At 53.4% G+C, this 12,758-nt stretch overlaps 1 protein-coding gene across 10 annotated transcripts in view; it reads left to right on the forward strand.

Moving 5' to 3' along the window:
* MPP2 (MAGUK p55 scaffold protein 2) overlaps positions 1–12,758 on the forward strand; it is a 34,362-nt gene that overhangs the window by 756 nt on the left and 20,848 nt on the right. For 2 of the 10 annotated variants that reach the window (XM_012443937.2, XM_012443946.2), the window contains exon 2: positions 9,043–9,106. In XM_012443937.2, coding sequence (XP_012299360.2) covers positions 9,076–9,106 — 31 coding nt within the window. In that variant the 5' untranslated portion in view covers positions 9,043–9,075. The other 8 variants (XM_012443940.2, XM_064369486.1, XM_064369488.1 and 5 more) reach the window with 7 other exon arrangements.

Here is a 12,758-nt window from a genome sequence, read left to right on the forward strand (position 1 = left end):
AAAAGGCAATTTTCGGGGAGGGGTGGATGGCGACTTTTCCCCTTCCCAGGGTTCCACATCTCCCCACACCCATACCTCAGGGCAGGGAGCTGGAAGTGGAGGTGCCTGTGGAATGGCAGGGAATGGGCAGGAGGTCCCCAGCTCTGTCCCCAGGCACTTCAGAGAGGAGAGGTGCACAGAGTGGGCCCAGGGTGGCTGAACCCCAGTGAGGAGAGCAACAAGAAGATCCCTGTGAGGAATGGGGAGGCTGGACCTGGGCAGTTGGTGCCAAGCAGGGCTGGGGGCAGAGTTGCTGGGTGGTCAAAGCAGGGGAGGAGCAGAGAGTAGCTCTGGGACTGGGGCTGTCCTGCATTCCCAAGAAGGGGTATGGCCAGGGCATGGTCTGGGTGCCCAGGGCTCCCCCATTATGGCTCACAAGGCATTTCTATCAGGCCATGCAGTCGTCACAGAGCCTGTGAGCTGGATATGATCCTGCCCATTTGACAGCAGGGAAAGCTCAGGACAAGTGGCTTGCCTGAGGCCACCCAGTGTTCTCCACAGCCCCGGCTCCCTCTCTCTTCTGTCTTGGCCTCAGTCTACTCTGTAAGCACTGCCTTGGCCCAGGACAAGCAGGGAGGGGAGCAGCACAGGATGTGTGTGTGCAAGTGTGTATGTGTGTCTGTGAGTGTGTCTATGAGTGTGTGTTGTATACATGAGTATGGTATGTGTATGAGTGTGTATGCAAGTGTGCGTGTGTGTATTTGAGTGTGTGTCTGTGTATGTGTGTGTCCAAGAGTGTCTGTCAGTGTATGTGTGTATATGTGTATGTGTGAGTATGTGAGTGTATGCATGTATGTATACACTCTGCCCTGTCCAGGGACTATAGGGACACTTCATATTACGGTTGGCTTGTGGGGCAATAGACATTGGGTTATTGGGGTGGGTAGCAGCACTCCCCCTACTCCCAGGCTCTGCACTGACTTTTAAAAATTATTATTGTTGGCCGGGTGCAGTGGCTCACGCCTGTAATCCCAACACTGGGAGGCTGAGGCGGGTGTATCACCTGAGGACAGGAGTTCCAGACCAGCCTGACCAACATGGAGAAACCCTGTCTCCACTAAAAATACAAAATTAGCCAGGCATAGTGGCATGTGCCTGTAATCCCAGCTACTCAGGAGGCTGAGGCAGGAGAATTGCTTGAAACTAGGAGGTGGAGGTTGCAGTGAGCCGAGATCACGCCATTGCACTCCAGCCTAGGCAACAAGAGCAAAACTCTGTCTTAAAAAAAAATTATTATTATTACTATTATGAGAGATTGGGGTATCACTATGTTGCCCAGGCTGGTCTTGAATTCCTGGGCTTAAGGGATCCTCCTGCCTCAGCCTCCTGAGTAGCTGGGACTACAGGCACACACCGCACAGCCCCATGCACCGACTTTTGCAAGCTCTTCCCCACTTTGGCGATGGGCCACCTGTTCCTGGCCCCTTACATGGTGCCCATATCAAAGCCCTTGGCACTTCAGTGGAGGCAGTGGAGGGAGAGGAGGATAAGTGGGTGGCACAGATGGATATGGGCAAGGTGCCAGTAAAGAGTGTGTGGGCAGCGAGAAGAGGACATGCTATCTGTAACAGATATCTGTGGCTCCAGAAGCCCTGGGGTGGACCCTGTCTTCCCCAGGAGAACCTGAGGTCAGCCAGGACACATCAGACAGCCAGAGATAAGGACTTACCACCCACAGCCGCTGGCACCTAGCTAGAGCCTACCTAGACCTACTCCCAGAAGGGAACTGTGTTTATGGAACACCTTCTATGTGCCTGGCAAGTGGCAGTCACTCTACCTCCATCCTCTCCCAAAGTTGTTATCCCCGTTGTACAGATAAGGCAATTGGGGCTTGGCAAGGTTATTTAACTGGCCTAAGACATATACATGAAGTGGCTGAGCCAGGATTTCAACACAAAATCGTATGGTTCTCAGAATTTCCCACCCCAATGGGGAAGTGGGCAGAGTAAAATCAGGAGGCAAGGCAAAGTGCAATTGTTGGGCCAGGCGGTAGAATAGATGGTGCTCCCAAGAGAGGTTTTGGGTCTCTGCCTTCCAGAAAGGCAATCTGACATGAGTGCAGGCCATGCTGGTGTGTGGCTGGCTGGTGGTAGTGGGAGTGGTGGAGGGGGCTTCAATCTCTGTCTTGAGGTTGTGTGGCAAGCAAGAGGCACAGAGGCCTTGGTTTAGTCCTGGTGGGAAGGCAAAGCTATCTGGATCCATCCCTATCTGGATGCCCTCTTAAGGTGCAGACTAGGGAGGCGGCACAGCTTTTCCATTAGAACAGTGGTTTCCAAAGTGGGAGTGCACCTAGGGGTGTGCAAGATGGTTCTTTTGAGTATGGGAAGACAAAATTGGAATTTCTATTTATAGTTTAAAAATTATCTTGTATGTAAGTGCTGAGAAAAAAAAAATTAATCCTGGGCCGGGCACAGTGGCTCACACCTGTAATCCCAGCACTTTGGGAGGCTGAGGCGGGTGGATCATGAAGTCAGGAGATCAAGACCTGGCTAACATGGTGAAACCCCATCTCTACTAAAAATGCAAAAAAATTAGTCGGGCATGGTAGCATGCACCTGTAGTTCCAGCTCCTCGGTAGACTGAGGAAGGAGAATCACCTGAACTGGGGAGGCGGAGGTTGCAGTGAGCCGAGATCGTACCACTGCACTCCAGCCTGGTGACAGAGTTAGACTCCATCTTAAAAAAAAAAAAAAAAAAATCAATCCTGGCCTGGTGCAGTGGCTCACACCTGTAATCTCAGCACTTTGGGAGGCCGAGGCAAGCGGATCACTTGAGCCCAAGAGTTCAAGACCAGCTTGGGCAACATGGCAAGACCCTATCTCTACTAAAAAATTTGTAAAAATTAGCCAGGTGTGGTGGCATGCACCTATGGTCCCAGCTACTCTGGAGGCTGAGGCAGGAGGATCATTTAAGCCTGGGAGGTCCAGGCTGCAGTGAGCCATGATTGCGCTACTGCACTCCAGCCTGGGCAACAGAGTAAGACCCTGTCTCAAAATATATTTATTTATAAATAAATAAATTAATTAATCCCTATGTGTGTATGATTTCTAATATGCATACTAATAAATTGAATAACACAAATGCAGTTTATAGGCAAATGTTTATATAATTTTATATAGTCCATTGAGGGCTCTACATTTTTTTTTTTTTTGAGATAGAGTCTCACTCTGTTGCCCAGGTTAGAGTGCAGTGGCCCAATCTCAGCTTACTGCAACCTCTGACTCACGGGTTCAAGTGATTCTCCTGCCTCAGCCTCCTGAGTAGCTGTGATTACAGACACGTGCCACCACACCCTGCTAATTTTTGTATTTTTAGTAGAGACGGGGTTTCATCATGTTGGCCAAGCTGGTCTCGAACTCCTGACCTCAAGTGATCTGCCCGCCTCAGCCTCCCAAAGTGTTGGGATTACAGGTGTGAGCCATGGCTTTTTTTTTTTTTTTTTTTTTAAACTGAGTATTCCCTAGAAAAGGTTTCCAGTACTAGGCTCTGGCAAGTTGGAGGTGTGGAGGGGAAGCACCCCAGAGGGTGGGTGTAGATGGACTGAGATTGGCTGTTGGTGGCCCCTGCTGGTCATTATAGGAAGTGCAACATCACTCAGTGCAAAGCAGTTTCTGCTGGGCATTTACAACACTCTTGAGTTTTATTTCTCTCTGCGCCTTGACTCCCAAAGCTCTGGGCTGAACACTACCACAGGAAAACCTTGATTTAGGGGGAAGGAGAGATACCACCTGCACCCTTATGACCTCTGAGGCTGAGGCAGGAGGGAAGGCAGAGCTAACTACAGACCCCAGAGGAGAACTTATTCCCCTCTTGGGGCAGGAGGGCAGCCCTTAACTGCTAAGAGATGCATTGTGGACCCTCAAACCTGCTTTCCTTCCCAGCTACTCCATTCCCAACCATTAGCACCCCCATTCTTTTGGGGAAACAGCTTAGGACACACTGCATCTTTATTGTGGCATTCAACTGTGCTACCAGGAAGCGCTGTTTGTATCTATGTAACACACCCCTTCCTGACTTCAGCCCCAGACTGTGAACTCTAGGAAGTCAGGGCCCTTATCTATCTCAGTATCACAGAAAGTGGTACCTTGCCTGGCACGGAACAGGAGCATCCTATTCTACATCAAGAAATGTTTCTTCTCATTGTGTAACTGCACAAGGCTGTTGTGAGAATGAAACAATTTGTCAATTGTAAGGTTCTGAACAGATGTGAGAGGCTGGCATTCTGCAAGGCCCTTATCAGAGAGATACTTGTTGACTGACTAATGCAGTGGGGCAGCGGCTAAGAATGAATTGGACTCCACCTCCCCAGGTGGGCTAGAATCTGAGATCCCAGCCTGTCCTGAGGATCCTAAATGGAATGGAAGGTTGCTGTGGGTTGCTATAGAGCTAATAATTGCCTGATTGAGAAGTAATTAATATTTTGTAGAGATTCAAGAGCCCTTCTCTTCCCAAATACAAATAGCTAAGTGATTCCCAGCCCAGAGGTAGACAGGTGAGAGTGGAGGGTAGGCTTTATAATGGAAAGGGGAACTCTTTTCCTGAATTCAATTAGAAGGATTTTCTAGCTTGCAGGCAGAGAAGAGAGCTGCAGGAACCCTCTTTGGTTGGAGACCAAAGCTTGCAATTCCTGTCAAAGCTATCTGGGGTTGCTGACTTTCTCCTCTCAGTAGAAGCCTGCGGCACCTAAACAACGTGGTTTTCAGCAGTTTGGCTGCCTCTGTGGCTTTTCCCTATATCCAAACTTACACCTTTGGAGCTCAGGGGAGAGCTGAGTCTTGGAACCAGGGACCAGTCCCCTGCTTCCGGGATAGATTCCCATTTCTGAGATATCCAGGCAAGTTTCCAGGATGTAATTCATTTCTTCTCTTTTTGTTTCTTTTGAGACAGGGTCTCACTCTCTTGCCCAGGATGGAGTGCAGTGTTGCAATCTTGGCTCACTGCAGCCTCGACCTCCTGGGTTTAAGGGATCCTTCTACCTCAGCTTCCCAAGTAGCTGGGACTACAGGCGCGCTACCACGCCCAGCTAATTTTATTTTATTTTATTTTTTGTTGCTCACACTAGTCTCGAACTCCTAGGCTCAATCGATGCTCCCGCCTCGGATTCCCCAAGTGTTGGGATTATAGAAGTGAGCCACCGCGCTGGGCGAAAGATGCAGTTCATTTATGATCTTAGGAATCCAATTAGCAAGGAAGGGGGTGATCTCCGCAATTTGTTGGGGGCAACTGGACGGAGTGGCGGAACGCCAAGAGCCTCCGGTATTTGGAGGCTCAGTATCTTTTACTAGCAAGCCTTGGGTGGAGCCGGAGGCTGGGCGAAGGCGGGCCAGTGGGTTTAACCCTTTATTTACTTCTTGGGATGAGACTGAGGAAGGCTAGCCAGTTACTTCTTTATTCCTTAGACAGGGAAATGGACCAGGCCTCCCTCACCCAGGCCTAAAATAGGGTCCGAATCCTTTCACAAAGACATTTCCTCTTTTTTGCAAATTTTTTAGAAAGTCTGGAATCCAGATATCCACCCTCTGAGTCCTTAAAAGCCGCCCCTGACTCCGAGGCCTTCTGGGGCTGGTATCTTGCTTTCTGGGAGTCTCTCTAAAGTCCTCCTGTTCCTTTTCTCAATATGGAAGCAGGCTAACGAGGAAAGGTGAGGCACGCCTGGAAACAGAACGCGGGTCTAAGCCAAGAGGGGTGGGCGGAGTAATCAAGCCGGTCTCCTTCGGCACTTTCACCATCGCCCTTTTAAGGGATCCTTGGGAGCCGAGGGACACCAGCAGGTACCAATACCAGCCCTGCCTCCCCGAGTGGGAAGCCAGCAGGGGGTCGTGGTCTGTGCAGTGTCTCCCAAACCAGTACCTGACTGCCCCCCTACCAGCTGCTGGGAAAAACTACTAACTCCGAGTTGTGCCAGCCTCCGCGTCCTCCTCCCCTCCCCTCTCGTCTGGGCCTCCGCCCCCTCGCGGAGAGGCCTCGCCGCTTTAAGAGCCCGGCTAGCGATTGACAAGCAATAAACGCTGAGCGCCCGGCTGCGCTGAAGCCGCCCGGAGCTAGGGGCTCCCCGGGGTGCAGGTAGGCGTCCCGCGGCCCCCGGGCCAGCACCCACCCCAAGACCTCCACCTCCTTTTCGTCCTGGCGGGGCACTTAGGACCCTATTCTCTGGGTCTAAACTCCATAGGCCCCTTTCACCCAGCCCCTCCCTTCCCTCTCCACCCGCCCCCGCCCCCGGGCCCTCTTTCTGGGGTGCCGGTTGGGAGAACCAAGCCCCTCTGCCCATTGACGCTGGCCCCCGCCCCTGCGGTAGGGGTGCCAAAGTGGCTTCGGGCACCGAGGTGGTGAGCTGTGCGGGGCCCGGGTATCCGTGCGGCCTCCCCGGGGGCTGTGCGGGTTGGGGGGACTTGGAAGCCCAGCATTACGTAAGAACCGTGCTGTTAGCGCTTCCGGGGGTTGGGGAGCGAGACAGAGGTTGCGCTGGGTTCCGGTGGCCCCCTGGTCCCCCTAGGCGGCCAGCACCACAGTCTTCCCTGGGAGGGGTCCGCAGAAGGGGGTGCACTGCTTCTCCCGCTTCCCAGGCTGTAGTGGGGCGGGTCGGAAGCCAGGGTTAGGATCTGGAGACTTGGGAGGGGACCGGTGCCAGGGTTAGAAAGTTAGGTCAATTAAGAAGGGGGATGAGGACGGGGTGGGGGTTGGTGGGGGGGCAGTAATTTAGTGACCTCATCCCTGGTCTCTGGCGGGCGCGCGGGCGGACAGCTTTCTTTGATAGCTCACAACACGCCCCCCTCCCCCAGGTCCTAGCGCCCAGAGTGTTAGGGCTGGGACCGTTGGGGCAGGGGTGATCTGATTGTCCGAGCGAGCACGTCTGCCCGGCCTTTTGACCCCATCTTCTGGCTCTCAGTTCTGTCCAGCCCTCCCCGCGACCTCTCGCTCTCCAAAGCGCCTTTGTCAGACCTTTCTCTTCCACACCTCTTTGTATGTGTGTGGATGGAGGGATAGGTGGGAGGTTGGAGGAAACCTCTCCCTTTTACTGCTGGCCCGCACTGCCCATGGACACTTTGGGCGATGTGGGTATCTCGGAGGCAGAGCTGAGCGGGCATCTGGGCCCAGGCTGTTGGAAACCGAGGTGCAGGTTCCCAGATGCCTGCCTGGGTGCAGGACCTTGGCACGGAGCCAAGCTAGCTTGCCTGGCACTGCCGTTCTCCTGTGGGCACAGCCAGGCCCCGCCCTCTCAGAGGCTTGGGCTGACGTGGGGGAGCAGAGCTAGCCGATGCCGTGGAAACCAACTCCCCAGGGAGAAAACCCAGGCAGGCTGGGCAAGACTTCTGAGCGCAGGGATTTCATACAGGATTCTTCCTGCCTCTTCCCGCCCTCCACACTCTAGGGAAGAAGGACTTCTGGAGTCTATTTTCTGACCCTATGAGGGAGCGCTGCGCCAGCCAGGAGAAGGCTCCAGGTCTTCGAGGCCTGGGAGGTGGAAGCCTGCTCTCTAGGAACAGGGACAGTCGGATTGGCACCAGGGCCATGGACCAGTACAGTGGATCTGGGCATTTCTTCCAGGCTGGGTGTAGCTTGAATAGGGGTGCCCTTCCTCTCCCTAAGAACCTTTCTTCCATGTCCTCAGGGGCAGAGCCGGGAGGAAGGGGAGCCATCCCCTTCACTTCTGTAATTTCTGTCACCTGAGCTCAGATGACCAGCTCAGGCCTGAGAGGGGAATGGGAGCAAGGGAGTGTTTTAGTGAAATCAGGTACTAGTCCTCTGGGAAGAATCTTTTTTGAGGGGAGGTGGAGTTGCTGTGGTTCCCCCACCCCCAGAACTCAGCAGGCATTCAGTCCTAAAGTGGGCACTGCCAGATGCTTCCCCCAACTCCCCACCCCTGCTGTGAGCCACTGCCTCCTGTTGTCATGGCAACTGGGAATTAGGGTTTTATCCAGCAGCACATGCCCAGGAAAGCAAAGGGAAGAAGGGTGGGGGGTTAACCCCCTGCCTTTTCCTGGGAAAACAAGGGAGCCACTCCTAGCCTGGGGAGGCCCTGGAGTGGAAACTAGGGCCGTAGACACCATTCCTGGCTCTGCCCAGAGCATTTGCTCTCCTTGTGCCAGCTCTGAGCTGAGAAGGGGAGAGGGAAGAGAGAGCAAGCCAGAGGGGCCATGGAGAGGTACATATCACTTCTGTCAGCCCCCAGATAAATGTCTGTGGAACATCTATGCTTTGGTAGGCTCGGGTTCCAGAAGCAAATAAAATCAATGTGGTTCTGGCTGTCATGAAACCTACAGCCTGGGAGTACTCATCTTTTCTACTTTGGCTCAAATTCTGAACTCTTTTATTTTTTTAATGACTTTTTTTTTTTTTTTGAGACAGGTTCTGGCTTTATTGCCCAGGCTGGAGTGCAGTGGTGCAATCATTGCTCACCACAGCCTCGACCTCCTGGGTTCAAGAGATTCCCTGCCTCAGCCTCCCAAGTAGCTGGGATCATAGGTGCGCACCACCACACCTGGATAATTTTTAACTTTTTTGTAGAGATGGGAGTCTTGCCTTGTTGCCCAGGTGGGTCTCAAACTCCTGGGCTCAAGTGATTCTTCTGCCTCAGCCTCCTAAAGTACTGGGATTATAGGTGTGAGCCACCTTGCTCGGCCAAATTCTGTTCTTACCCTCTAAAAATTCTCATTCCCTCTTAAAAAAAGACAGCAGCCAGAAACACTTTATTTATATACTTATTTTTGAGTCATAAAACCTGGATTTTCATTTTAGCTCTCCTTATTAGCTTCATGACCTTGGGCAAATCAGTTAACCTCTCTGATCCTCCCTGGCCTCCTCCTCCTCAGGGAAATAGGCATGTAATACCTGCTCTTCCTGCTTCCCAGGACTATTGGAATCATTGTTGTTCTCCAATCCCCACCTTCTGGGCAGCACCCTCTCCCCTACCTTGCTGACTGGTTCTGAAGGGGAGGCCCTTCATATTCCCTTCCCCATTGCTTTGCCCTTGTACCCACTCATCCTCCTCTCTCCCCTCTCCAGGAGAGACGTTTCAGAGCCCTCACCTCCTTCACCATGCCGGTCGCCGCCACCAACTCTGAGTCTGGTAAGAAGCGGGTGAGGATGTTAGCTTATTTCGGAGCTTCGGAGGATGCAAGGTGAGGACTTAGGGGATGGGGAGCAGCAGCCAGGCACTTGCACAGCTCCAGGTAAGAACCAGCCGGCTCCACTGCTGTTCTACCCTACCACTCAGCCATTCCTTCTGGCAGCTGCTGTGGCCATCTCCTCTGTGTGGGTTCTTGTGCTGGACCGGAGAAGAGGAAGAATAAGACCCATACCTGCTCCAGTGTCGGGCTGGAGATGCAGCACAACCCACCTCCCTGGAGGGCAGGGGATGAATGCTCCAGAGATGACCTGCACTTTTGCTGGAGGGCAGTGGCATGGGACCAGGCCTTTAGGAGGTGGCCTGGGAGCTGGGCCTTGGTGAATGGCTTGGGGGTGGAGGGATTACAGCAGCACAGCCTGGGGCTGAGAAATTCATAGTCGCTGCCCGCTAGACCAGCATGTGCCAGAGGTGGACAGGGGATGCTGGGGCTCAGGAAGCTGTCTGTGAGTGAAGGAATGCAAATACCAGGTCGGGATACCTGGGCATGGCTCTGTAGGAGGTATTAGGACAAGGGAGTGGGCCACCCAGACAAACTAGCGAGGCCTCAGGAGCAAACTGCTTAACCTGTTGGTGAGACACAAAGGCTATAACAGGGGAGAGCATGTTACTTTTAAGAATAGTCATAATTATTATGCTGCCATTGCTGCCACTGACACTGAGTTATTGGCTCTTTAGCCCAGGATGGAGTGCAGTGGCACAAGCTTGGCTCACTGCAACCTCTGCCTACTGGCCTCAAGTCATTCTCTCATTTCAGCCTCCCAAGTAGCTGGGACTGCAGGTGTGTACCACCATACCCAGCTAATTTTTGTACTTTTTGTAAAGACAAAAATGTTGTCCAGGCTGGTGTCAAACTCCTGAGCTCAAGCCGTCCACCTGCCTTGACCTCCCAAAGTACTGGGATTACAGGTGTGAGCCACTGTACCTGGCCTGGGTTATTTCGGCATTAACCCTGTGTCAACTCCCTTTGAGGACCTGAGATTTCCCTAAGATGAGATGATGGAACAAAATCAGTGTTCTGAATTTTTTTCGTTTTTGAGATGAAGTCTTACTCTTGTCACCCAGGCTGGAGTGCAGTGGTGCAATCTCCGCTCACTGCAACCTCCGCCTCCTAGGTTCAAGCAATTCTCCTGCCTCAGCCTCCTGAGTAGTTGGGATTACAGATACCTGCCATCATGCCTGGATAATTTTTGTATTTTTGTAGAGACGGGTTTTGCCACGTTGGCCAGGCTGTCATGAACTCCTGACCTCAGGTGATCCACCTGCCTTGGCCTCCCAAAGTGCTGGGATTACAGGTGTCAGCCACCATGCCCGGCGTTTTCTTAACTTTTACTGGTCCTGAGCCACTGAGAATCTGTTGACAGCAGTGAGCCCTCATCATAGACATATGCGTCCATGCACAAAAGCTGCATTCCACTCCAGGGGCTCATGGACTCCGGTAGTGCACACAGGACCCCACAGGGTTAAGTTCTCTGTGCTGGAGGCCCTGAGGCCTGGGCAGCTGGGAATTGCTCTGGTTCTTCTCAGAGTTGTCTGAACTTCCCCCTGCCTGGATGCCCCCCTCCCACGCAGCTCCTTCCCTTGCTCTAGGCCCTGCTAATGCCTCTGCAAGAGGTTCCAGGGCTGCCACTTTGGTTAGAATGATTCCCCTGTCCCTCTACTCTGAGACAGTGAAGTGAGTGAGCCAGAGCCTAAACTGTGATGCACTTGTCCAGGAAAGGCCTCTTCTCCTTGCAGCAGAGGGATGGCACCAATGTCCCCAGCTTCTGCAGCGTTGGAGGGCTCAGTCCCCCATCTCCTGTCCAGCTTGCTGGGCCCCCTGGGATCTCCCCACCTCTTTCAGCCTGCCTCAGTCCCACTGTAAGCTGCTTAGGGGTTAATTAAACCCACCCCGAGCCTGTACTTAATGGCCTCTCCATCCAGGGCTGCCCAGTAAACCCATTAATAGTGCCTGGCTGGGTTGTAGAGGGAGGAGCAGGCCCAGCAATTTGGCTTCCTTGTTGCAGGCCACTCGATGGGGGTATGGGGCTTGGCGGGGAGGATCGGGGACAGGGAGTGGAGCCTTGGGGTGTGGCGATGGGGTCTGTTTCCTCACAGGACTCCTGGAGCTCCTGCTCCCCTTCATGTTGTTCTGCTTCTGGCTTCTCATAATCAAAGGAAGAAGTACAACATGTTTCTCTTCCTTTGGGCAGCCTATGTCCTATCCTGAGCTACATTAGCTCCCAGCCTCAAAAATCTAATGGTGGGTTCTGCCCCTTATTATCTGGTAGTCATTATACTTCTCACAGAACAGAAAGACAGCTGTGTCCTTGTCTCTGAGTTCAGTCTTCCCTTCCCTCCTCCTTCCCTGGGAGGGCCCTGCCTTGGACTCTGCAAAGGGCAAGGTCCTTTTTCTGCCCTTCCCCATGGGTCAGTATGGCTGTTTGAAGGGCGGGAAAGGGTATGGGTGTATTCCTCTTGCAGGGAGACCCCATATCTACTTTGGGTAAAGTCAGGGGCCCTTTTCCTGAGGGTTGGGAGATGAATGGGCAATGGCACTGGGCTGAGAGCTTAGAGATCCTGTCCCAGGCATCTCCTGACCTGCAGCCTTGCTCCCTCTTCCCCTGTCATCAGACTCCCTCCCTTCTTTGGATCAAGGTTGGGATATGGGGCTGCTTTCAGATGGAGCTGTCCCTTTAAATCTCTCCTCCATCCCTAGGTTACTGTCCTGGTGTATAATCCTGCTGCCATGGCAACCAGGGGTGCAATGCAACCTGGTGCCACTCCTCAGGGAATGGCTGAGTGGAGGCTGCAGTACCCTGGTGGTGGCCTCATGGGCACAAGATCTCAGAGGAATGGGGGCACCTGGCTGGAGCTGAGTGCCTCCCTTCTGCCCACACACTTTCCTGTGTGCAAATGTGCCCTCACATTTCCTTTCTGAGGAACTGAGTTCCAAGATGCCTGACTTGCTTCCTGGGCATCACCCCCTTTGTTAAGGGGAAGAGCTCATGGGAGATGGGGGAGAGGGAAAAGCTGCTGTGAGGCGAGGGGTCAGCAGGGTTGGGGCACCGCCCCTACCCACAGCGATGCCACTTCCCCCACGTATCCTGCCTCCCAGTGGCTGACCTTGGGCGGGTGCGGGGAGGCATTTGGGGCTTAAGGTATTTGCCCGGCACACCAGTGAGGCTGCCTCCCCGTGGAAGGCTGAGTCTTTCTTGGGGACTTCTTTGACTGAGCAATCACTGTAAATGAAACAGGGCCTGGAGAGGGGACAGAGCAGAGGTCAGAGGGCATGGGGAGGAGGTGGCATGTCCTCTGATACTCCAGGGTGTATTAGAGAAGGGACTTCCAGAAAAGAGGGGGCAGGAACAAGATAGGTCAAGACTTTTCTCCCTCGGGTTTCTGAAGCTGGCTGTGAGGGGAGGGTCTCGGGATGCCGCGCCAGTCTTGAAGGGGCAGCATGCCATGCCTACCCCCTCCCCAAAACCTCCTGTTAGCCGCCTCCTCCCCATCGTCACCGACACTGACACGCTGGGGATCGGGCCATCTGTGGGACTAGGGGCTCCATCCCACCACCCTTCTCCCACCCGGGTTACCGCCTGCTCTGCACCCTGCT

This window comes from Aotus nancymaae, unplaced genomic scaffold (genome assembly GCF_030222135.1).
Source record: "Aotus nancymaae isolate 86718 unplaced genomic scaffold, 86718_ANA_hifiasm-v0.15.2.pri h1tg000089l, whole genome shotgun sequence".
NCBI lineage: Eukaryota > Metazoa > Chordata > Mammalia > Primates > Aotidae > Aotus > Aotus nancymaae.